The sequence below is a fragment of the Trachemys scripta genome, chromosome 4 (assembly GCF_013100865.1).
Source record: "Trachemys scripta elegans isolate TJP31775 chromosome 4, CAS_Tse_1.0, whole genome shotgun sequence".
In the NCBI taxonomy this organism is placed as follows: Eukaryota; Metazoa; Chordata; order Testudines; family Emydidae; genus Trachemys; species Trachemys scripta.
Window position 1 is genome coordinate 62,591,752 of NC_048301.1, and position 26,907 is coordinate 62,618,658.

Below are 26,907 nucleotides of genomic sequence, written 5' to 3' on the forward strand. Positions count from 1 at the left end.
AGAGGAGAATCTTGCCTTTTACTAGCTTTCAGTACCCTCTAATTAGAGTGTTTTAAAAAAGAAAATCCTTACTCATTCTATAAAGACAAACTCCAGGCAAATTATGATAAATTTTCACAAGATACACCTCTTTTCCTTAGTGTAGTATTCTGAAACTTAGTATCCTATCATGTATAAACTGAATTGTATTTTTGTAAACAAAGATGTGTATTTAAATCCATGATCTGAGCCTTCTACTGGAATGCCAGTATCAGAATTGTAAGCTAGTATCCCCATCATGGTTTACATATGATTTAACAAAGATAAATTTTAGGCATAGAACACCAAAGTTTTTAAATTGTAAAAATCACTATATTAAGACAGAAGTGATACCAGTTGTGTACAGTGGGCTTCCATAATGCCAATGTCAAGTGTCACTAAACAGAAGGCTCAGACATTGTCTTAATTACCAAACTTAATAAAAGTTATCCACAATTTATATTATATTAGGAAAAACACTCAAGTGTACATCCAGAGCATACTACTGAGGGAAACTAATCTGGTTTTAACTTCACAAAAAAAATCAAATAAGCCATTAGACATGGGATTCAAAACACAGGCAGCTAACACTAACTTCAGCTCATTATTCATAGTCATGAGGTCGTATACAGAAGCCAAAACAGGAACAAGTTTCTATCATACAAAGTATCACTACTCATTGTCAGAATCACACTGATTTCTCCATCCGCAGAGCACAAGAATGTGTCAGCTCTGTTCTGTATCTTTTAAATGTCTTGGTCCTTTAACTAGGACTAGGACTTTACCTATGCGTGAGACCTCTAACTATACAAATGCTGAATGCTTAAAATCAAACCAAAATATTGAACCATAGACTTACTTGTTCTATGTAGCACTGTTGATTTTCAACTTGAGGTCAAATCCTCATAAGGGACTGTTTGTACCTACCATTACCAACTTCAGTGAACATTTAAGAAGTTTCCAGTCCCCCTTTGAGCAAATGCATTACATTTAAGGATAATTTCACCACAGCAGCAAGAGAAGGACAAACACCAAGATTTAAAGGAGGTGCAGTTGGGGATTTTTTTTAAAAAAAAACCTTATAAACTCAATTAAGTATTACACATGGCTAAAAATGTATGCTTAGTATGCTACGTAGACATACCCTTAAAGTCAGAGGCCGAGTTCAGCACTTGCCCAGACAGAGCCAGCATCAGAACTGCTGGCATTCTAACTATACTTCCAGTGCTTCTGACTCCAATGCAGCTACTACTGTTTGTCACAGTACAGATACTCACACATCAGTCACTGAAGAAGGAACATTCTCTTCTACCCACTTCAGATCATCTTCCTGCTAGAAGCACAGAAACAAAACATAAAAAACAAAAATGACAAGATTCTTTGAAGGGCTTTGCAAATGAATACATTTCCTCTAGCCTACCTGAAAAGCTCAGCATTAACTACAGTGGATGCTCACACAAGAAATGCAAATTGTTATTTTTGGATTAAGGAATCAAGTTCAGAGGATCAGGGAAGTCACAATACATTTTTTAAACATTTTTCAGCAATTTTAAGCCACTGCCTACTCAGCCAAGAATTAACTTAAAATGCTATGATAATTAATAAAACATTGTATTAACTCACAAAAATATGATTCATAATGTTGGATTTAAAAGATTAAAGAGTACACCATACGTTAATGTAACCTTCCTAATTTTTGTTGAGACTATTAGCATTTTTATAGCACTCATAGGATTGTTGATTTATACATAAGAACGGCCGTACTGGGTCAGACCAAAGGTCCATCTAGCCCAGTATCCTGTATACCAACAGTAGCCAATGCCAGGTGCCCCAGAGGGAGTGAACCTAACAGGTAATGATCAAGTGATCTCTCTCCTGCCATCCATCTCCACCCTCTGACAAACAGCGTCTAGGAACACCATTCCTTACCCATCTTGGCTAATAGCCATTAATGGACTTAACCTCCCTGAATTTATCCAGTTCTCTTTTAAACGCTGTTATAGTCCTAGCCTTCGCAACCTCCTCAGGTAAGGAGTTCCACAAGTTGACTGTGCGCTGTGTGAAGAACTTCCTTTTATTTGTTTTAAACCTGCTGCCTATTAATTTTATTTGGTGACCCCTAGTTCTTGTATTACGAGAATAAGTAAATAATTTTTCCTTATCTACTTTCTCCACATCACTCATGATTTTATATACCTCTATCATATCCCCCCTTAGTCTCCTCTTTTCCAAGCTGAAAAGTCCTAGCTTCTTTAATCTCTCCTCATATGGGACCCGTTCCAAACCCCTAATCATTTTAGTTGCCCTTCTCTGAACCTTTTCTAGTGCCAGTATATCTTTTTTGAGATGAGGAGACCACATCTGTACGCAGTATTCAAGATGTGGGCGTACCATCGATTTATATAAGGGCAATAATATATTCTCCATCTTATTCTCTATCCCTTTTTAATGATTCCTAACATCCCGTTTGCTTTTTTGACCGCTTCTGCACACTGCGTGGACATCTTCAGAGAACTATCCATGATGACTCCAAGATCTTTTTCCTGATTTGTTGTAGCTAAATTAGCCCCCATATTATTGTATGTATAGTTGGGGTTATTTTTTCCCAATGTGCATTACTTTACATTTATCCACATGAAATTTCATTTGCCATTTTGTTGCCCAATCACTTAGTTTTGAGAGATCTTTTTGAAGTTCTTCACAGTCTGCTTTGGTCTTACCTATCTTGAGCAGTTTAGTATCATCTGCAAACTTTGCCACAAGTTTGTATGAACTGACATTTTGGTTTACGATATAGAATATTACATAGGATGTTTGAGCACTGAATATATTTCTACTTTGCTTTTTTGCTGAACAGAAAACAACGGGCAGTTTTATCTTTATATTTAGGATATCTGTGAATTAGAAGTCATCTTTATTTGAATGTTGTTGCTGCTGACTCAAGAGTTTGAGGAACTCTTTGTTATTGCCAAAGCAGAACAGAGATTTCAGGGGGCATCAGGGTTCTACAGTTTATGCATGCTTTAGACAAAAATGAGCTCCACTCTAAAGGCTTTTGAGAAATAACTCTGTAATGCATTTTCTACCTCCTCAATGTGAATAAAACCTGAGTTTTATAGGGTCACATGTGGAAAATGCAGACATCTTAAATGCACTCACAAAAGATATACATGCACCTCACGTGGTCATGCATCTGACTGAAAAGCATACAGAATTTGGAGACACAGGGTAAGCAGTGTAAATTCTCTTTGAATCCAGTTCTGCTTCCACATATTTTTCTGTTTTGAAGCAATCTCAGAACCTGAGACACTAGCTACACAAAGGCTAAATTAGCCAGTTTCAGAGAACTTGGTGTAAATATGAAATTCAGTTCTGTCTCTAATGCATTATGTGCAAGTTCTCAAAGCACATACTGAATTCTGATTTACCAGAAAGCCAAGACTCAAAATCTGTTCACAAGCACCACGATTACCATGTTTTGACCCAAATCACTCACACTTCTTGGAAAGGACAAACACAGATACTTGGTCTGATCCTGTTACACAGCTCCTATTTAAGTGGCTGCCAACTGAGTGATCTGGCATTACCTTTACCTAGTGATAGGGCCAAGGTGGGAAGAGCATACTCACGGCTTTGTTTGCTTTCATATTTCCATTTGGTTCTTGTTTTGTACTTCTCATTTTCATTCCCTCTGCAAAAGGGAGACAAGGTAGAAACGGGATGATTAAACTAGGTCAGTATGTAAACTGTAGATTGCATATCTATTAGGAATACTCCACTGAAACCAAAGATCATTATTTAGAGGAAAGGGCATGCTACCTGTTTAAAAGGAGAGTCCCCTTTCCAGGTACCAAAAGTAACTTCTCAGAAAAATTAATATATGTTTTTAACAAACAATACTAAGGATTGGTCTGCATGGTGTGACAATGCTCCCTAGGTGGGTGTGGAAACAGCACTATGTTAAAGCACTCCAGGGAACTTTAGTGCACACCACATTCACATACTTTAGAAATCACTCCCCTTAGTGTGCATTGCCGCACTGTCTAGGCAAGCTCAAAGTGAAGCTCAGTGAACACCTATGATAACTATAACTCTAAGAGGGAAAGGATCTTTCTTCAGTCTACTTTATACATTATCCATTTCACTGTTCCTGTAGAACCAGCTCCCCCACCTTTTCTGTGCGCCTTTCTGAAATGCAAAACGATTAGGACTGGAGAGTTCAGGGCTTCAATCATCATTTCAAACCCATCTTAATTTGCTGTTCAGCAGTAGCATCTCAAAGTCCCCACCATCTGAAGGCTAGTTGTCTACATTAAATAAGTTGTTGAGCTCAGTCCAGTTCCTTGTAGAGACTGAACAGTTAGTGGTGGTGTTCCTCGAAGGCTAGGGTTAAGTCTAGTGGCAGCGTGGAGAAGTTTACGCTGCTGGTGACAGTGCTGCTATACCTGTTCTTGATTAATTCAGCACTAAGATTCCTCTCCCACCCCCACAGAAAAGAAAAATCAAAAAAATTCTGTTCCTACCTTTAGGGATAGTTATGAAATTAAAAGAATTAAAAAGTTAGTTTAAGTTTGGTTGAGAAAATAATATATTTGCTTTCAGGTTTGTGGCCAGTAAGGAAGGGGCTCTCATTAGCAAGTAAAAGGCAGCCATGAGAATAATAAATAGTATTACTTGTAGTGTGGGAAGGAAGTATGGTTCAAAAACTAATAAAATAAAGAGCTGCAGTAACAAGAATAAGAAAAAAAATGTCTTAAGAGAAACAAACACAAACCTTCCCACTGTTCTGCTGGTGAGCAAGGATTGGGGAAGGAGATAAAGGAAGGCCTTGGAGGAAGGAAAGAAAGAAGCAAGGAGAAACTGCTTCAAACTGGACTTTTGCTAAAACTAGCGAGTTAGCTGAAGGGTATAAAGAAAAGCTATGAATCTGAAGCTTCTTTGTCAGACCCCTACCTGATCATGCTGGAGCACACCAGGATAAGACGGTTTTCTCTAGGTCTGGCCTATTTGTAAGTATACTGATCACATGCTTATGAATACTTTGTTACTGTATTGGATGTAGTGACTGCTTACTTTTAGGCTGTTAGGTACGTTTAGAGCAACTGTATAAAACACCATTTGGCCTTTGGACTTAAAGGAATTTATGGTTGAATTAGTGTCTGGCGGTCTCCCTCATTAATATTAATAATTCCAACATTACCAAAGCTTTCCTTTAACATGGGCTCTTTCTGTTCATCCTCATCTTCCTCAGACAATGGTGAGGAAGCAAACCTTTGGAGAAGAGGAAAAGAACAAAGGCACATGAGACAGACGCACAAAGTCAAAATATCTTACATAAATGTCATTTTGAAGAAACTGATTATCTTGCCATTTTTATCATTTGACTATTCTGGACAGCTCACTCTAATTGTAAGTTAGATTTTTGATCAACCACAAGCCTGAGGTAATTTAAGTACTCATACCATTCTTTTTTAAAGAAATGTCACTAAGGAGAGCCTATAAATCTACAAATGTTGCTTCCACTTTCTGAGATCAGGAGAGAGACTACATGAACTATACTTCCTTCTCAATCCCTATATATATATATATATACACACACACACACACACACACAGAGCCTGAAGAAAAGTTTAGCAAGTGACCATGTAGTACACCAGGACTGCTGGAAATGCTTTCTTTGGATAGACTTGAGTTTAAGAATTCAAGATTACTTTAAGAAACGTAAGATGCATTAAACCTTTGGCTGTTGGCAGACGGCCTCCACAGAACCATGATGACAAAAAGGATCATTGAGAACAACAGTCGCCAGATGGCATCATCCACCCACAGCTCCTGCCAGTCCTGTCAAGAAAAGTACGAGAAGTAAAACATGCCAGGAACAGAGAGAATGCATGCCCTTAGTCCTCTTTTTTTTTTTTTAAACTGGTGAACTAGAAATACCTGTGATAAGGAGTAAAGTTGCAGTTCTGTACTAAATGGCTTCACATAGGGTGTAAATTTCCATGTATTAAGACTTCACTGTATGCTCCTCCGCATGAAGGGGACTCTATAGGAAGAGCATTTGCCAGCTTCCCCAACCTCACTTCCTCTACCTCCAAATCCAGATTTTAAGAAAGGAAGTAGTAATCATGGAAACCACTTAGGTACAAGATGCAAACTCACCAACTGACAATCCACCAGCCTGAACTTCATGGTGGTCCAAATGATAAATACAATAGATGCTGAAGGCAAAAAAAAAAAAAAGAACACTTGATAAAACCGGTAAGTCAGACATGAATGCATGAAGCTTGTTACCTCTTAGATACTCTGGTGATAGAAAAACTAAGAACTAAGTAATCACTCCCCCGGGGACTTCAAAGGCAAAAGTCTTTTTAAACCATCAACAATTTACTATATCTTTTCCTGTTACATCCTTTTCTTCCAATCACAAAGGGACAATGATTCTCCAGAAGTCATCTCACATCAGTTAATTCAGCCACTGAAATTAAGAGCTGAATTCAGTGTTCTTGTTTCCCCAAAGGCATGCTTTCAACACCTTGTCCAAGACATGGCAAGGAATGATCCCCCACTACTTCCTTCTTCCCCATGGGACTATTTTTTGAAGAATTACTTAACTTCCTTCTAGCAGCATTCTAGACAATGTAACAGTTTAACATTTATGAAAACTAAAGTTCTTTACAAGCTACATCCACAGCAATAGTGAAGAATAGTCACCTCGAGCAAGCATACTTGCAATCAATTAGAACACAATACATTGCATGACTTACACAAAGAAAACCCCTCCATCTTATGAAAAAGGCCAAGGAATCTAATGATTGCACAGTATCAGCAGAACCTCGTTTTTAAAAGGTTTCATTCCAAAGACCTTCAGAGTGAACTGCACGTAACTCAATTTATCAGCCTTCGGAAAAAATTAAAAGTTAGGTTAACCCAGTCGGAAACTGACCTTATGACAAGAAGTCAAGATATTTCAGATCAGAGGCTTCAAATACTATATGCTATCTCTTCAAAAATGAAAAAAATATACCTCACGTAAAAAAGTCTAAGCTAAACCTCAAACCTCCATTTCCCATTGTCATGTTACTTTCCTTCTTCTAGAAGGACAGATTAGGATACTGGCATTCAAAGACATCAGGCCTCTTTATCATCAATTACAAGTGCAAAATATTTTAAAGTAACCAAGCCTCCCACCCACCATTCCTGGAATTTAGATCTTATTACCCTGGACCAAAAGCAAGTTTTAATGCAGAAGCTAAGCGTTCCCCATAGTGGGCTTTAAAGAATGGGTTGGGTTTTTTTATACTGGTTGTATTTTGGAGCGGCTTAGTTTCAGATGCTGCCAAGAATGTCAACCAAACCCATCTATTTAATGGGCAGATTTTGTAAAACAAGTGTCAAACATCTCAGTCCCTTATGAGAGTTGAGTTAAAAGCAATCTGCTCACTGCCTGGATAGGGTTTGTGGATGGGTGAGAAAAACTAGGAGTCTGGCAGCATTATTAGGTATGTCCTTGATGTTAACTAGATTTTATTTGATGCAAATAGGTACAAACTTTAAATTGAATTTTCCCATCCCAAAATAGCCTGCCCTCTCCTTTCTAAAATGAGCAAACATTCTTTTTCACGAAGCCACTCTGCTCAAATATTAAGCTGTCAGCATGGTGGAGCCATAACACATCTTAAAATCCCCTATTAACCAGTACAAAGTGGTACTGCAGTTTTGGAGGAAGCCACTACCCATCTCAGCAGCAGCAGATTTCAGCATGGGATGTAGCTGCTAGCAAAGCATGAGGATGTCTGTGGCAAGGAGGTGGGAGAGGAAAAGGGACCAAAATGAAAAACTCCAAAAAACTATTAAGCTTATTCAGATAAATGCTAATTTGAAGCTACAGTTTATGGGTAATCAGAAAAATTTGTCAGAAGCACACCACTATGCAAGGCTGAGTGTTCAAGAGCAAACACTGAAATGCCAAAGGCCAATAAACTGACCCAAAGAAGAGCTTTAGTAAACTAAACCAGACCCATAATACCTGGAAAGTAGACTATTTAGTGAGGAATGGAATCCACAGCTCACCTGCTACTGCCAAGATAAGAGTGTTGGTGAAGTGCCGGTAAAGAGAGAGTTTCACAATGTTCCTCCGAAGTTTTAGCAGCTTCATCGTTTGAGTCAAGCTGATGAATATGTATGGCAAGTCAAGGAAAGCAAGCTTAAGAATCAAGTTCTTGATAACAAGTAGGATACAGCTTTTGTACACATCTCAAGCAACACCATCATGCCATACAGACATAGCCCCTCTGCAACCCTTTCTAACAGCAGCACAACCACAGCGACCCAGCCCTCCCGCACAGCAGTAGGTGGTCATCCAGAGGCAGTGCTCCTGAACAGTGGTTTACTACAACAAGTTTTCCATACCCATCCTTTTACATCACCCAGCCCCATCCAGGCCTAGTACTCAGATATCACCACATCAGTAAGCTAGCCTGATGCAAAATTTCACAACTATACTCCAACTAGCTCATACTCGCGGGAAAACTTTACATGCATTTTGAGAAGAGAAAAATAAGTTTAAAACCTGGTCATGAGATTAATATAAATGGACAGCACATCCATGTTTGTCTTTACCTATCTTGCCTGCAATTTTAATTGTACAATAATCGAACATGTGTTTAGACAAAAGACCGACATAATTGTAAGAGGAATAAGAGGGTTGCCCTGGCCTGGAAAGAGAAAGGTGAACTTTGGCATATCCTAATTTTTCAGGTTTGGTAATTTCGGGAGTTTATACTAAACCTAGCCAAGACCTAAACTCAAAGGGGTCTCAGCGCAGCAGAAGACAAATGGCAAACGTGGAAGAGGAGGCTGGGAAGAGGTTTAGAAAAATGATTCAGAAAACTGCTTAAAAAGTTAACTCAACTCTTTCTTGTCCCCAAACTACTTTATGAGACCAACAAATTCTGAGAAGAAATTTTAGCACTAGTGTTGTCAAAAGAAAGGGTTTTCTACCAGTTTAAAACAAAAAACACCCACAGTAAGGTCAGGACAGACCATAGTCCAAAAACTGCTGTTCTGACTACTGCTTCAGTACAACTTTAGAGTAAATTCACATCAATAATCAGAGAACACCACAACACAAAAACTACATGTTCACTATGGTAAGGGCTAGGACCTGTTTCAAAAAAAATACACAAACCTCTGTTGGCAATTTAAATTTTGTTACACAAGTTATGGAAATAGAGCTTACCTGAACCTTTAGGCCACAGGGCCTATGGTAGCTGTTCGACAAAAAGATGGCATGTCATTCAAGATGGCAAAAAATGTTTGCTGCGGAAAGACTCCCTGAAGACCAAACTCCAAAGAAAAAACACTGCACCAAATTAAACAGTGAAGAAGGATATCCACCAGCAGAGGGCAGTATCTAGGAAAGCCAGGGGAATAAAAGCCAAGGAGGCAAGATCATTCTGTGCCTAGAGATAAAGAAAAAGACCCAGTGAGAACAAAATGATTGGGAAAGCAAAGCACACACACACCCCAAAAATCATCAAGCATTCAGTCCCAGGTTATCATTTTACCATCAGAGAACATAAATACAGAACTGGAAAGCTATGAAGCCCCTATGCTTTGCTGTTGAAGCAGAGGGTTTGAATTAGTGTTCACCACAAAGGACAGAGTATTTTGTAGCAGAGTTAAAAGCAGACTACGCCACACACAGTTCTGATCCCCACAAGCGACTGATATGGCAAAGAAGTAAGTTTTTAGAGTCAGGTGAGTAACTCATTGAAAAGGCACCGCTAATGAGCAGACAGCCTTGATGGTGCTGCGCTGCAATAACCACACTTCTTACAGAAAGATTGTTATAGATCTTTGCAGGTACTGTGTTGGTGCCAAAGACTACATGTTCCACTGCTGAGCACTAAATTTAAACAAAATGGCACAAGTTGATGGAACCCACTAGGAGAAAACATACAAGATGCGATCAACAGTCCTCTTGCACATAGGAGAATAACATCCTGAATGAATTTGTGTAAGAAATTCACTTGTACTGGTCTCTGCACCAGGCACTGAACATTTCCTAGAAAATGTAGTCATATTGGGCAACTTCTGAAAGGATATCCACAAAATAATACAGGCATCAATCACTGATAGACCCAAGTTCGCTATCAGAGCCATAGTGCCATAGAAAAGCTGAAAGGGTATCAAATAAGAGACAAAGTCAAAATAAGCTGTCCCGAGAATTCAATCAAGTCAGGTGCAGAACCAAAGACAAAGACTCTTCCGATAAAGTAAGTTTTAGAGTGTGAAAAGCAGCAGTGCCACTGCAGGACTGATATTGTCCTAGTGAAGCCGAACTCCATCGACCTAAAAAGTAACTACAATAAAAGCTTTAAGAATTAAAATAGTCTTCATCGGGCTATTAAAACATGTACCTTGAAAAATCTGCAAGAAGCACCGATTTCTATTTGCCAACGTGTTTTTTTCACTGCACAAGGCCCAGTGAAACCTCCCTTGACTAGTAGGCACAAATTCAAAACTTTGTCAATTCTGGACCCAAAAAACCCCACTTATTTTCAAGTATTCCTATTTCAAAGCACCAAAATTATTTTCCATTGCCAACAATTACATTTTGGGGAGGAGACACGGCAAGAAATTGGGAAAATAGCTGGAAAAATAAAGCCTTCTCAACACTCCACAACTGTACTCTCTCCCCCCTAAGGCGCTGGGAATTTCATTCTCCAAATTTCCTTATTATAGCACAACCCAAGGATCCTTCACTACATTACAGTATATGTAATCACACAAGACCAACAATTGCTACATCTGTGGCACACATGAAAACACAGGTAAGTGTCTACTGACCCCTATGACTCTAAGGACACCTTCCATGCCAGAAAATAATAAATAGAGCACTCCAGCCGTAACTACTTTGTGAAGAGTGACTCCAAGACGAGGCCTGCAGGGAAATATAAAAAAAAGTGAAAAAAGCTAACACACACTTTGGCAAAAGGCACACGATTCAAGGTTTCTCATCACAAGTTATAGATCTAGGAAATTATTTTGTCATGGTGCGCTAGGCTCATGGTGTCATGTTAGGCTTTGTCCAGGCTTGAATTTAAAGGTGTGATTTTAAGAGTACAGTACAATGAAAGTTTCACACGCTATGTGTAAGATAAAAACCACTTCAAGACCCAGACTTAATTTCAGACACAGAAAAAGTTTGTCTCACACTTTATAGGAATTTAAAATATACATACACAAGTGGTCTTCTCCAACCGCTTTTTGAACATTCAAAAGAGTTTTAGACTCTTTCATTGTGAGAGATAATGGATTAATCTCAGTCTAGTCTAAGAACCATAACATCCCCAAAATCTAGTTTAACATTTTCCTTTCTTGGCTTCCTTTAATCCTGGTTCTACCATCTTATGAAATACTTTTCTTCATTTATAGAGTTATTCTATGCCAAGCTTTGTCCCCCCATGTTCTCTCCCCTTTAGATTACACACATTTTAGTGCCTTTGGTCCTTCATCATAGGTCTTATTTAATCCTTTTGCATTTGTTGCATCCTCTCTAGTTTTTCCACATCTTTCTTAAAAAAGATCAGATCCAGAATTGCATATTCCCCCAAGTGGGTTTCTAAAGTCATCCCCACCCACTCATCTCCATACTTCCTCCCATCTCAAGAAGATTCAGCAAATGCACTTAAGAACAGAGTTATCTCCACCTGTTTTAGTCCTGTTACTATCCACATTTAAAGGGTTTAAAGAAAATATTTTGAATGAATGATCACACTTCTACCATTCCCCATAACTCACCTACTTGCTGATATTCTCCCTCTCCTGGACACTGAGCACTTTGTACTCAATTATATTCACTGCATACTAGTATCTGTTCATGCATGCGCACAGCCTTCACACGCACCTAACTACATCATGGAAAGTGACAGCGTTAACAGAATCCATTACTTAGTGCTGTCAGCAACTTTTTTTTTTTTTTTTAAACAGGGTTAATTTTTAACATTTTCAAGAAACATTTAATTAAGCTCATATGCATTACGAAATGTCATTTTTCAGTAGATAGGTCAGCTTCCTCACTGACAGTGTCTCTAATTTGCCTATTTTAAAAAGAGAAGAGTGTTGAACTACAGAAAGATCTTTGCCTTCTCTCTCTTTAAAATTCTCTTTCCATTCCTGGTTCCAATAGTTTTTGTATTTAACATTTTACTTCATTTTGTCTCACTGCAGCATCCATTTTCCAAGTTTGCTAATAACATTCAAATGTCATTTAGCCACTTTAAAGAAACGTGTTCAGCCTGTAACATGAGATGAGGTTGTTACTCACTTAACTATCCCGTATCCCAGGCTCACGATGATGACCAGTGTTCGAGCCAGTGAACGTTTCACTGCAGAAAGCAGCTCTGCAAGTATCAGTGCACCTTGGACTACCAAGAACAAAGCACAAGAAACTTAGTTACTAAACATATAATTCAGGTTCTGAGTAAGTGCTGCAGGTAAGAGCAACACTACAGTGGTCAAGACTATTCCAAGAAACGCAGGCAAATTAAAATGCATCAGTGTTTTTAATCTTTTTATTATCTACTGTTGGAGCAAGCTTCCAGGAAGAGCTGAATACTTCATTCAGCACCAAAGGAGTTAATGAGAAACTTTTCTCAGAAAATGTCTGTATGCGAAAGGTCTATATAAGATAAAGGTAGGTTTTATCTAATCTAAGTATCTTCTAGCAGAGAGATGAACTGAAGGTTATTTCAGTCCCATACCTCATCACAGGGTATACACAAGTCATTAAATCAGACTGAATACCTAATGATCTTAATTCATGCAGAAACCAAAATATGGTAATGCCCTTCCCCATTCCTTCTTGCAAATACTTTGGATATAGCCCTTAAGCATCTCCTGGGCATTAATAGCATCCCAAGTAACCAACTAACAAGATCCTCTACATTGTGGATCAGGACGTCTGCATGTAAAAATTCTGTAAGACCATGTTGTAGTTTCCACTCACTCAGATCCTTCTTTAAGATCTTGGTGCAAAGCCCTGTGCTAGTGCATCCCACCTAGAACCCAACACACTCCAATCAGCTTCAATTGCAATCTGACAGTGAGTTGGTACAGTAATTAATTTTGGTTGCTACAAGCCTGAGCCAGATTATAATTAGTGATCTAGATAGGTGAAATGTCATATCCCAAAGCAAGTCACACAACCTATTAATTCACAACCCAGCTCCGTCTATAACTCAACTTGTTGCATCTAGATTTGGCATTTGTAATCTATTACCTTGTGTTTTAAGGCTTTTTGATGTACTATAGCACAAACTTCTAACTCATAAGGATGTATGGGTGAGCAAAACAGCACAAGTATCAGCTTTAAATTAGTTTAAGTCAGATCCTAAAATGTTTTTGAAATATTTTCTAAAATACTACATTATAGATTCATAGAAGTGTAGGGCTGGAAGGAACCTCAAAGTTATCTAGTCCTTCCCTCCACACTGGGGCAGGAAGAAGCATACGTATACCATCCATGACAGATATTTGTCTAATCTGTTTGTAAAAAACCTCCAATGACAGGGATCCCACAACCTCCCTAGGCAACCTGCTCCAGTGCTCAACTATCCTTATTGTTAGCAAGATTTTCCTATACAGACATAACCTACATAGCACACTGAATTTAAGTCACAGAGAATGTCAAAGCACTTTAGAAACAGGATTCAATTATCCCTATAAAGTAGGTATTATACCCTTTTTACAGATGGGACAATGAAGACTGAAGACTTCAGTTTACTAACTTTCCAGAGGTCACCCAGAGAGCCTGTGGCACAATTGGGAACAGAACCCAAAAATGTTGACTACTTATTCCTTGTTCTGAGGTGCCCAACTAATCAAATAGTTATTGAATATACATTACCTAATTAGTTATATATTAGGATGAGTCATTACCACCTTACCCTGCCCATGACAATGGGTATGACTACATTACAATCAGAGGGGTGACTGCAGAATATGTAGAGCTAGTTTTGATCTAGCTAGCTCAAACAATAATAGCGAAGCCACAGCAGCACATATTGGTTGATCAAATACATATCTAGCGTCCCGGAAGGGCTTGTACAGCTCCTAGTGCCGCAGCTCCACTGCTAGACTTATTCAACTGGCTAAATCAAAGCTACCTCAGGATGTTGACGTGTGCTGAGTCACACTTCTGACAGCAGTGTCAATATACCCATAATTATAAGCTGTCCTTGATACATACCAGATTCTCCCGTGTAGCGGATGTTCTGGAATTCTGCATAGAAGACTGCTTTCTCCAGCATTCCCAGGAAGATAACCGCACCGATCCAGAACTGGATCCTCAGGAGGTCCCGCCAATAACAGGCTGACCATGCAAGCCACAGAACTCCAAAGAACACATATACGATACACATCACCATGAAAAACTATTATATGAGGAGGGAAACAAGGAAGGGATTAATAGAATGGTTAGACCCAACTCCATTTCCACGGAAGGACAGTTTAAACATGGATTTAATACAGCTTTATTTTCTTGGTAAAGCTTTTGAAATGTCTATATCCAACTACTGTGGAAAGTTTAAAAAAAGTTCCACTTCACATTTCTTTCCTGGGGTTCTGTAACAGTCTGGAGGCATGGTACAAATTTCTCACTGCCAGCAGGTGGAATCAATGTAATTGAGTTTGAGTGATTCCATTCTTATATAAGAGGAGCTTCCCAACTTATTCTCAGCTGATTCTTCCAAAGGAGTAAAGCAAATATCACTAGCCTAAAAAAACTCCAATTAGAATCTGCGCTTGTACAAATCATCCCCCGAACACCAAGAAATATCACCCCCCTTGGACCTGTTTGTTCTTGTAGTTCCAAACTTCTCCGCCACCCTTAAGGGACATTTCAGAAACTTTCCTGAATCTATCCTGGAAAGATTTAATGTAAGAAGCAGGCTTATTTCTCATACCATTCTGTAAAGCACAAGTTACGGGGTGATTATTGGAACCCTCCCCTCCCAGGTAGGAAAGAGGCTTGCTTTTCGTTACAGATCTGTTTGGTCATTTCCCCCAGTCCCAAAATCACCTTTTGACACATGTGGCCAGCAAACAAAGTTTTTGACCAAATCTGAGGTCATTCAAAAGAGATGAGTAAGACACAGGACCTAGAAAAAGTCTCAGAAATTAATCACAAAAGAATGTTCCAACTAACACTCTGCTGTTTTCGGTCCAAAGTGACTTAAGTATCTTAAAAAAGTCAAGTCATCAAGATCTTTCAGACACGCATTGCATAGAAGCAAACTTGACATGTTGAAAAACAGATTTCATAAGTTATTTGATGGATTAGAACACCAACCAAATCATGGTGAACTTCCAATAGATCACCGAGGTTCAATGTGCAAGAAAGATGAGGATGAAGACAATAAAGCACATAAAACAAATGGCCACTCAATATGGATCAACTACATGGCCAGAACAAAGGGGGACAGCATAAGCACAACTGAAGTCTCTCCCTGCAGTGAACTGGTTTTTAAACTAGGCCATCGAGAGACAAACTGCAGAACCTCAAAGCACTTCCTGATCAGGATAGGATTTTCTTCCCTATACACCTGCATGTCCAGGTTAGGCATACAATTCAAATAGAAGGACCTAGCCACAGCAGCTTCAGTCAAGGCCCTCCATCACAGGTACCTTCTAGACTTAAAGGCCCTTTTCCTGGATCTCTCACATTGGGTCACTCACACAGGTTAAATGAGCCTTAGAAAATTCTGCTGGATGCTTTCTACTTCTGCAGAAAGTGAAGTGTGCAGCATCTCAATCACAACCAGAGACTACTGCTTACCCCCGCCCAGTAGCAGAGATCACTGCAATCAGCTAAAGAGACATTACTTTTTGTCAGTCTTTTTCCAAGGTCTCTATAAAGGGGATGAACATTTTGTTTAAGTCCCTTTACTTCTTCAGCCAGCAGGAAATCACTTCATCTCCTGGAAAGAAACAACTAAGAACTGAGTCAGCTACAAGCTGAGTTATTCGGTCACTGTCTGGTGACAGTGAAGAACAGTAGGGGGTGGCTACCACTGAAGAGCAGAGAAAGCAATGACACACAAAATGGTAACATTAAGCAAAAAAAAAAAAAAAAAAAAAAAAGAACAATGAGTTTCCCCAGATGACCTAAGACAGGAGAGTATGTACTGAAAGTTGCAATTCACGAGTGGATAACTATACTAATGATATTGTTGCCTTCTGTCATGACTAGTCTACGGCAGCTATGTTATAGCACTCAGACACTAAAAAAAAAATTAATACTGGAACATGCTAATTCCTGAACTTTGCAGAGTAGGGAAAATACATGAAAAATAATGTTCTTTATTCATGCTGAGCCACTAAGTCACTGTGGTTGACTACAGTGCTCAAGAAAAAAAATTTACTGGGATTTATGTCAACTCTGTAGGCGAACTAAAGAAAGCCAGTTTTACTTACAATCATGAGAGGATAGTCTGCAAGAGAGAGGTACTCATATGGACCCTTCAGTTCCACAGTCACTGTCAAAAAACAATCCAACTGGTTTGAACAGGAACCAAAACAGGGAACTAGAACAACCTAATTCTGACATCAGCACAATAACAGAGATATTCCAAATCTTTACATAGTGCAGCACCTCTTAAATGTAATTTGTACTTCAATCACAAAAGATTAAACCTTATATAAAACAATGAATTACATGCTTGTATTCAAAATGACATGCCCTGTTATATATAGGAGTCATTAGTGAAAAGTAAATTATATTAATTTGTGCTACGAAGAGCCTGTGCAGACGAGGGCTAGTTCAAGACAACATTTAAGCCTTAATTTTGAATTTCCTTATTTTTCTTAACTGCCTACGCTCTGTAGCCACTTTTAAAACAATTGTCGTGCCAATAAAATTTTAATTTAAGATATGCTAAAGAGTTTAGTATTTCCTCAACGGTGTGCACATGGTTCCAAGTCACTGCTAGTAGCAACTGCAAGGTGTTAATTTTGATCTTGCAATGCTACATCACTTGAGGCCTGGCTACTCTCATCTTTTCATGTTCTCTGAATGTGTATATATCTCCCCTCACTATATGTTCCATTCTATGCATCCGATGAAGTGGGCTGTAGCCCACGAAAGCTTATGCTCAAATAAATGTTAGTCTCTAAGGTGCCACAAGTACTCCTGTTCTTTCTACTTAAGAGCGTTACTATAAACAACTACATTAGTTGGGTGTTCTTCCGAGATCCTTACATGGAGGGACAATACTCAGAATTGAATTACTGACGACTCGATAGTTTCCACCATTAGTTTGACAAAACCTAAAGCTGTTATCCTCCTGATACCACGCATGGCTCATCTATTGCCTTAGGCTGAGGGGAGCTGTAATGAAGAATGTAATTGTGTGTGAGATAGAAGATGGAAGTCTTTAAACTGACACTAGGCTGCACAGTATATATTACATAAAAGCACCTAAAGAATGTCTGATAAGAGCATTCAATATGTCAAAAATAAATAAGAGAATGAAAGATGGCTATATACAGCTTACTTGTAAAGAGACTCTCTTTTGGATCAGAGGAGGGTGCCATTATCTCCCTCCTTTTCATGTTGATACTAGACTCCTTCAAGGCTGAAATCCCAATTTGTACAATGAAGATATATGGCCCATCTTTCCGGGTTTGGATCACAGCATTCCTTGCCTGAAAAACAAGCTTCCAGATGTATGTACAGACCAACACAGAGCAAATCAGATCAATGAAAAACTAACATCTTGTGATAAGACTCCTGAAAAGATTTTAAGCAGGCACAGTATTCACAGATGAGGCTACAATCACGATGTTCTCCCCCAAAGCCCTTATGCTGGGAAATATGAATACGACTACATAACACGATGGGAGATGTCCACCTAGTGGATATATACTAATACTTTTCATTCAATCTCCAACTTGTTCTCACACTTGTAATACACTAGAGCCAGGCTCCTAAAAAAATGTGGTTTATATGCAATGCACTAAAAGTTAGTAAAGCTAATCAGACAGACTACCACAAAAGCTACAGTGATGTCAGAAAAGAGTCGCTTTCCTGGGTTCAGCTCCACTAACAAACACATTCACCAAGACTATTTTGCTTCTTACTCTCTGAAAGCAACAACAGAACTATACCGAGTTATTTGGCTTTGATAGTAGCAATTCAAATTGTATAACATGAAACAGCAAAGGTTATTGAGATGGACTAAGAACTTTCCATATTGATCATTTGCTGTAGAAATTACTATTGGCTGTGGGACATCCCTCATGCTTACAACTCAGATCTGCCAATAAATCAGATATTTGAGAAGACAAAGTTATCAATGATAAAAATCTGTGAAAGCTGATATAGATTATATACCAACATCAGTGTGTTAAAAATTTAAACCTAACTATTGTATTTAATTTTATTTCTGATAAAACCAGTCTGACCTTTAATGGAATCCAGAGAGAACATGGACTTAAAAGAACTAAACATTTCATATGAAGAATGTGGAACACCTAGAACTATTGCCAAATTACCTACGTTCCACATAATTATTACACTATGACAAGGCTAAAACATATCTAGCTTCCATAAAATTCAGTGTAGCAAAATTAATAGCACTACCGTTAATAGATACTAAAAAGAATTTGTGCAAATATAAACAATTTTATTTAGAGTTGCTAGATTCCACACCACCCTTTATGCCTAAAATCCTCAGATACTTACAGTTTTCTCTGCCACCATTGTGTGGTTTGTTGCATTCTCCTTATCTTTTAAGCTCTTAAAGACATGAAAAGCAGCAATTAATCAAGATTCCAAAAGCTTCCCCCCCACACACACACACACCACCATCAACCCCATTTTAAAATCATGTACACCAAAGAAACATAATTACCTCTTGCTTTTCATCTGAGAGGTGTTCTAGGGGAATATACTCTTTATAGAAAATCTTTAAGATAAAAAAAATATATATATATAAACACTTTCTTAGAAATATAAAGACAAGTTATACCAGCAGTGCTTCTGCTGTTAAAATTAGATTACAAGAAAGAAAGCACATTCTGAAACATAGCAACAGAGGGTTAATTTACAGGGAGAAGCCCTTTTCTCATTTCCCTAACCCAAACTCTCTCCACAGCTGGGATAAAGCTTTGTGCCCTTGCTTAGACTAGCCCTTTTAGGAGACGGAATTACTAAATACAACAGGTTTCATTTTTTAGAAATGAACCGACAGATTTAATTTGAGGAGTAAAGAAGTTAATTCCCATAATAAAGTGTGCACCACTTAGAGAGTTCTAGGCACCTCCCTGTGAGAGGTAACTCATGAAGAAAAAAGTTGGACCCAAGCCGTTTTATTTCTTTATGCATAAAAGAGTCCTGAAAGGGTGGGTTTAGTTGGGTTGTATTTGCAGACTTTTTTTGCTGCTGCTTGTTTTTTACATGATCTTTACTACCTGGAAAGACAGTACAGCGACTGGAAAACTAATGAAACTACTACTTTAGAAGACCCTGAAAGCTAAGCAACTGAGTGTGAAAGAGTCTTTGCCAGACTGTTTACAATCGTTTATTAGCTGATACACATTGGGAGAAAGGATGTCTTTGTTCAAGATTTTGGTTGGGATTTCAAAGGCGCCCAAGGAAAAGTCACATAGGGTATATGTCTACACTGCAATAATACATCCACAGCTAATTGTGTCATCTGACTTGCGCTTGGGGTGCTTGGGCTGCGGGGCTACAAAACTGCAGTGCAGACATTCAAGCTCAGCCTCCAGCCCAAGCCTGAAGATCTACACTGCAATTTTATAACCCCAGCAGCCTGAGTCAGCTGACACAGACCAGCGATAAAGGGTTTTATTGCAGTGTAGACATACCCTTATGGTCTTTTGAAAATCCCACCCTTGCCACCTTGGCCATTCTATTAATATATGGCCTCCTAATACCTAGCTGAGATGCACAAGAGCTCTTCCACTAAAAGCAGAGAAAACAGTTGACAGTTCTGATATTTCTAAATGTAAAAGCAGGCAACGTATTTTAAAATGTGTTTCAAGCCATCTTTATACATCAAAGTAGTTAAAAGAGCACAAATATGATTTTTAAAATTTCTTTTTCCAGTCACCTTTAACTATGCCTCATTGCTTACTTAGTACGCCAGATTCAGTAGTTAAGAGAAATTTCCTGGTGTTCACTACAGAATGTCCTTTGTTTCAACTGGGAACAGTCTAATACAGATGCCAAGCTGCACATTTCTCCTTGAAATCTCTATGTACAAACTGTTAAACAAACAGTACGTTTACTGACATTTAGTATTAACAGAGTTGTGCAGATTCACGTGGCAAGATACAACTGGTCTAGGGCGTGTACTTGTACACGCCCCCTGGATTCCTTTCCACAAGCACATACCTCCACGTGTCACTGCCCACTTGGGCCCTCCTCTTCCCCCTCTTGTTTGGTCTTATGCTTTAAGTACTCTTTTGAAAAGGCAAAAGTTGCTTGAAGTTTCTAATTTATCGACAATGTGTTATATAATCTACCTATCCACCTAGTCTTTAAATTTATGTTTATTTAAATGTTAGTCTTGTACACTCACCTGGCAAAAAGCTGAGGGTATTATTCAGCAAGGAATGTAAACCCCAGTTTGCTGTGTACTTCCCACAGCCCCGCCAAAAGCAGCACCCATTCTGACTACATGGACACACCCACAACCTTCCCAGCAGTGAGCTCTATGCCATTCCCCAATATGAAGAAGACACAGTGTTGCCAATATGGAAAACTCCACCATTTAAGTCTGCTTTTTGGGGCCAGACTTTGAACAGTAAACATTAAATAAACCAAAACAAAGAAATCATAATTAACAAATAACAGACAACCAAACAAATTATATACACACATAAAGATACATCTTCTCCGCTTTAAGGTAGGGGATATGTACTCATCAGCTAAGGCAATAGTTGCAACAAACCCCACTGTTCCAGTAGGAATCATCCCAATCCTTTCCTCTGAGTGTGGTATTAGAGAACATGGTGGGATTACAAAGCCTTCACCAACATCATACCTGTGGTTTGAAGAGCTCAGAACAGTTGGGGAAGAAGAGTGAAGCCATGGCATAGGATCCTGACCAACCCGTATGTGCTTCAGCAGTGGTTCCAAAATAAGACACTGCTTGATCATCCTGTCAGACACATAATATAAGTTATGTTTTAGCATTTGATATATAAAATGATTTTTCTCCGCAGCTAGAAAAACTGGAAAGCAACACAATTTCTCTTAACATACAAACATCTATGAAGAGAAAAGGACATCTAAAACAAAAAAAGTATTTCCCAGCCTGTCCATACAAAATGAATCCACCCAAATTAATTACAAAGATATTCATAGCAAAAATCCTTCCATGTAAATTTAGAATGGGGATCAAAACACATCTTATAACTGAACTCTCCGTTCTCTAACCAGAGAGTGGCAACTAGTTCTGCCATGATTTTTTAAACATAATCTTACACAATTATATACATACAGAACTGAATGCAGTCTACAAAGTTATTTTCATTAAAGTTGCACTGTAAACTATAAATATACAACATATATTATACAATACTAATAGTGAATATTTGTTACCATATAAAAGGAACCTAAGTTCAGAGCTAACTTGCTTAATAATCAACTGCACCTGAAATAAGATTGTACCACTGGTTTAAAAAAAAGTCAACATGGCTGTTAAGGCCTCAAGCCTGCAAACATTTACACCTGTGGTTAATTTTAAGTACATGAGTAATCGGGATGAAATCAGTGGGATTACTTATATGCTTAAATTTAGAGGAGAAGCATAAATCTGCAACATGGAAATCTAAATTATTAAAATACCTTAGACAGAAGAGAGAATTTAATATAAAAAGTTATATTCAGTACATTTTATGAACCTGAGAATGAAAATTAAGTAAACAAGAAAACTATCACAAAGTGCCACACAGAAGTATCTAAAGTTGTATGTTCTACTGTATTTGAGAGACAGTAGCATTTATATAATGTACAGACTTGTAAATAGCATATGCGATGGGGGAAGAATTAAGGTTGAATACAAACTCAGTTTAGGTATTTGCTGACCTTGGAGTGCTAAATTCTCTAATTTTTTTTGTACTGAATATTAAGTGTTTGAGTTTTTAATCAGAGTTGATGGGTTTGTTTGGGTTTTTCTAGTTGCTTTTTTATCCTCTGCATCTAGATGAAGAAAATTAGTGTAAACACTCAAGAGCTACTGGCCCGATCCAAAATCCACTGAAGTCAATAGAAAGACTCCCCTTGAATTCAATAAGCTTTGGGTTATGCCTTCTGAATTTCCCAGTTACCGAGGAGTCTTACCACCAGAGTACAGATGCCTTCCACAGAACAGCAGACTGACAGGAATGAGATATAAATGAAGTATCCAAGCTCAAATCCATTAAGCCAGGGGTGGCCAACCTGAGCCCAAGGAGCCAGAATTTACCAGTGTACATTGCCAAAGAGCCACAGTAATACATCAGCAGCCCCGCATCAGCTCTACCCTCCCCCTCCCCAAGCGCCTCCCACCCACCGGCTGCCCTCCTGATCAGTGCCCTCCCTCCCCACACCTCCTGATCAGCTGTTTCTTGGCATGCAGGAGGCTCCGGGGTAGGGGTGAGGAGCGAGGGCATGGTAGGCTCAGAGGAGGGGGCTGGATGGGGTGGAGTGGGGGCAGGGCCTGTGGTAGAGCCAGGGGTTGAGCAGTGAGCACCCCTCAGCACATTGGAAAGTTGGCGCCTGTAGCTCCAGCCCTAGAATTGGTGCCTATACAAGGAGCCGCACATTACCTTCTGAAGAGCCGCGTGTGGCTCCGGAGCCACACCTTGGCCACCCCTGCACTAAGCCACCATGACCCAAAAAACCCCCCCAAAAAAACAACCCACCATGCAGTTCCAGATGATTCTTACCCCAAAGTTGGAGACTTCATTGTAGCAATCAGAATATCTAAAGTACCAGGTAACATTGTAACCCTGCAAGGGATCACAAGCTTTCTCGTCTCCTTCAACTACAAGGAAAACAAGACAGAAAAAAATATAACAAGCCCTCATATGCCAGGTTGTCCCCTAGCTGTTAATGGACTAGTACCATATATAATGTTACTCCCCTGACCAACTACAATAAACAATGAAGAATAATATGCTTATTCAAACAAGGGACCAGCAGCAGAAAAGCAGAAAGTGTGTTCTTCTGAGACAGTCACTATTGTTCAAAAGAACACAAAGTGATCCATATGGAGACTAGAATTCCATTCATTCTGATGTTACAGGATTCCATTTGGGTGACTGAAGATGTGTGAAATTATTCTTTAACACAGTGTCTTGGATTCTATTGACAGCTCTGCCACTGACCGGTTGTGTGACCATGGACAAAATTTCATTTCTATGTGCCTCTGGTTCCCCTCCTGCCCTTTGCCTGCTCATTTATTTCAGTTGCAAATGCTTCACAATCTGTCTTACAATCCTTACTTACAGCCCTGATTTCTACACACTACTGTAATGCAAATTAATAATTATAATAAGATTTATACAGAAATAAAGAGGGTCAAGTACTAAGGCTCTAGACGCCCATGCCTTAAATTTTTAAAAACACCAGCCATCCCTCTCACCAACATATCAGATTTCTTTCCAAGGCTTGCCTCCACAGCAGCCTGCATAACAGCCATCTTGCAGGGTGCTATAAAGTTCAGTGGAACTTTGGGCCATTTTGGACTAGTGGGGAAAGCCTATTCCTGAGATGATGACCCCTCACAAAGAACACTATCATCAGCCACCTTGTTTAAATCAAGGTGGAGTCAGATCAAAGTGTAAATTTTTAACTGTGAGGATAATTTAACCATTGGAACAATTTACCATGGGTCATGATGGATTCTCCATCAATGACAATTTTTAAATCAAGACCGGATGTTTTTCTAACATATATGATCTGTGAATTATTATGGGGAAGTTCTATGGCCTGTGTTATACAGGAGGTCAGACCAGATAATGATGATATGATAGCAATGATAGCAATATGGCACAAGGAGAGGTGGTCTTCTCAAGTATCAGAGTATCAAGTCCCAATTAAGACTTGATATATCAAAACCAGCATCTTCCATCTGGAAACCAGTAGATAGCCAGGGCACATCATGGAGCACCAGTAACATGTGCTGCCACCAAGTACCACCAGTTAATAGGCAAGTTGCCGCACTCTACACAACCTTACATTCCCAAATTGACCTCAACTATAGCCTCATGCAGAGTCAACTGGAATAATCCAGTTTTGAAGTGACAAAGACAAGGATCACTGCAAGAGGATTTGCATTTGAAAAGAAAAACAAAACACAAAAAAAACCCAACCACAGTCTCAGTCTCCTGGCCACACACAGATGGTAAAAAGCTCTCCTGGACACTGCTGCTATTTGATCCTCTAACAGCACCTGCAGACCCCATACTATTCCCAATGAAGGTGGGTAAACAAATGGTAGGAACACACCCACAGTCAAAAGGAGAGAAATCATCACCACCATATTACCCAATTGCTTCCCCCAACTCCCAACTGTACCCGTCTTATCTCAATTGAGCATCAGCTAGCTGGCTTCCACCACTGCCCCAATCTTCCTCTGACACTGGCCTATCATGGCTATATCAGGAGACAATGACAGAGCTGAATGTCATCAGCCTACTGAAAACACCGCAGCCTGTATCTTCTGACTAACCCTCCCAACAGCCCCACACATTCAACAGGAGGGAGACAAGACAGATCCCTGCAGAAGTCCATATTATGGTACCCAAAGGAAAGAGAAGCAACTTTCCCATATCACTTTCCGGAAATATTTAGTCAAGAAAGATGGAAGCCACCCAAGAGCAGCACCATCCACTCCTACTGCAATTTGCAGCAAGTAAACACCACCTCTTAATCAGAGGTGTCAAAGGCTGCTATCAGATCTAACAGTATCAGTATGGGCACATGATTTTAATCTACCAATGTAACCAGTTTAATATCTTTGGATAAGTCACAGTTTTACAAGCACTTTCATCCAAGTATTACTACAGTGTGATGACTACTAGCTTGCGTAGAGACTAGCATAACAGACTCATCCACCAAAAGCACTTACACTTCAGGAAAATTGTAGTGTTGCTGAAGAGAACCTTCTCAAAATGAAAAAACTTCTTCCCCTGCAAAGACAAACAAGTAAAGAGACGAGGAAGACGATTGGATAGCATTAGATCATTTAAATAAGTAAACACTGCTTTCTTTCACCCAGAATTTCAAGCACAATAGTCAAGAGAAGCCAAACTCTTGCAAGAAGTAGCCTAACTGATTTAGTATTTATGATTCTTCCACCCCCAATTCCAACATATCCAGCCACACCTACAAAAGAGCTCTTGCAAAAGTGTTTTATTTAAATCAGACTTTGCTTCTTTGTGAGCTATAAAAAAGGTCTAGATTTTGTTTTTTAAAAAAGAGTTTTAGCCCTAAACCTAACAGGAGCTGTGATCCTCTCTAATTTTGCTGGAAGACCTCAAGGATTTCTCAGAGGATGTGAGCTGTTAGTTTTCACAGCTTGGCTGACAGTGGAGAGAAGCTGATTCTCTAAAAGAGAAGTCCTTTCACCAAGAGCTTTTAATCACTAACGTTAAACAGGTATAAAACACAGTTTAGCAGTCTGATAAGAAAGCCTTCCTCCTCTCAAATGCAGTTTTCATTTTCTAGACTCTTTTGAGGTCATTTCACTAGCACCAAAGGCAGCGGAGTGTCTTCTGGACTATACAAATGCAAAACAGGAGAGGCCAAAAATAAATAAATCTAAGTTTTCGGCCCTTCTACACAAATCGAAAGAAAAAGGGGCCCAACAAGCCCAACTTTGTTCCCTTCTGAAGGTCACCTTTAAGTCTAGGACCATATTACTGAGCAAAGACAATGGCAAGACTCTCATGCCCCAGGAAAAAACCCAACAGTGCAGCGAGCAAACGAGCAGACAGCTCCGCGCACACGCTGTCCCGGGCGGGCCGGCGTCAGCCCACGGCCACCCTAGCGGCGCTTCGCCGGGACACCCCCAGCGACACCTCCGCCTCTCCCTGCGCCGGGGCCCGCCGCACCGCAGCCCCCTCCCGCCCGGGGATAGGGCGGGGCAACGTCCCGTCCCCCGGCCTCCGCGTCCCGGATCTGCCCCGCCCCCGGGATCCGGGATGGAGCTACCCCCCCGGCCCGCACTCACCATGGGCACCGGCAGCCTCCACTTGGAGTGCTGGGCGGCGCCGGCCGGGCCCGGGCCCGGGCCCGGGAGCAGCAGCAGCAGGGCCGCCACCGGCATCAAGCGGAGTCGCCGCCACCAGCGCCGCGGAGCAGCCATCCTGCAGCAGCGAGTGAGCGCTGAGCTGGCCTCGCCCCTTCCACGCCTGGACGGCAGGGCGTGGCTGCTGGGTCGTGTCACTGCCGCCAGCGTCGGGGAGGGGAACGGGGGACGAGCTTCTGGCTCACGTAGTATTCATGCGTCATCACAACCTTGCGAGGCAGAGGGATGCTATCACTCTTGGAGCAGGTTGTGTTGATGTGCTGAGGTGACATCATCTTGTTGCATCCCCGCCAGGGGCGCACAAGCAGTGTTGCATCATCCTAGTGATGTCGTGACATCAATTTGTATTGGTCCTGTCCCACCAGGATAATAGTTACTATATCCCAGCAGGTGTCTAAATTGTTACAGACATACTTGCTGACAGGTATTTTGAAATAAATTATCCAAATAATTGAAACTGGCATGATGATATAGTGTTATTTTGACATAAAACATGCAGAAGTTTAAAATAATGTGTGTAGAATTTTTAGGCACAGAATTTCCCTAGGAATAAGAA

At 39.8% G+C, this 26,907-nt stretch overlaps 1 protein-coding gene across 7 annotated transcripts in view; it reads right to left on the reverse strand.

The window, feature by feature from the left end:
- TMEM87A (transmembrane protein 87A) overlaps positions 1-26,492 on the reverse strand; it is a 32,777-nt gene extending 6,285 nt beyond the window's left edge. Inside the window, exons 1-18 of one of the 7 annotated variants that reach the window (XM_034769161.1) lie at positions 26,274-26,492; positions 25,170-25,230; positions 22,984-23,081; positions 21,096-21,212; positions 18,939-18,992; positions 18,770-18,823; positions 17,580-17,730; positions 16,501-16,562; positions 14,276-14,459; positions 12,353-12,452; positions 10,873-10,966; positions 10,129-10,200; positions 8,092-8,200; positions 6,181-6,239; positions 5,756-5,859; positions 5,219-5,289; positions 3,648-3,709; positions 1,296-1,351 (exon numbers count right to left, since the gene is read on the reverse strand). In XM_034769161.1, coding sequence (XP_034625052.1) covers positions 1,296-1,351; positions 3,648-3,709; positions 5,219-5,289; positions 5,756-5,859; positions 6,181-6,239; positions 8,092-8,200; positions 10,129-10,200; positions 10,873-10,966; positions 12,353-12,452; positions 14,276-14,459; positions 16,501-16,562; positions 17,580-17,730; positions 18,770-18,823; positions 18,939-18,992; positions 21,096-21,212; positions 22,984-23,081; positions 25,170-25,230; positions 26,274-26,408 — 1,643 coding nt within the window. In that variant the 5' untranslated portion in view covers positions 26,409-26,492. Of the gene's footprint in view, positions 1-1,295; positions 1,352-3,647; positions 3,710-5,218; positions 5,290-5,755; positions 5,860-6,180; positions 6,240-8,091; positions 8,201-9,413; positions 9,483-10,128; positions 10,201-10,872; positions 10,967-12,352; positions 12,453-14,275; positions 14,460-16,500; positions 16,563-17,579; positions 17,731-18,769; positions 18,824-18,938; positions 18,993-21,095; positions 21,213-22,983; positions 23,082-25,169; positions 25,231-25,940; positions 26,162-26,273 lie in introns of those variants that run through there. The other 6 variants (XM_034769162.1, XM_034769157.1, XM_034769159.1 and 3 more) reach the window with 6 other exon arrangements.
- Positions 26,493-26,907: the final 415 nt, after the last annotated feature.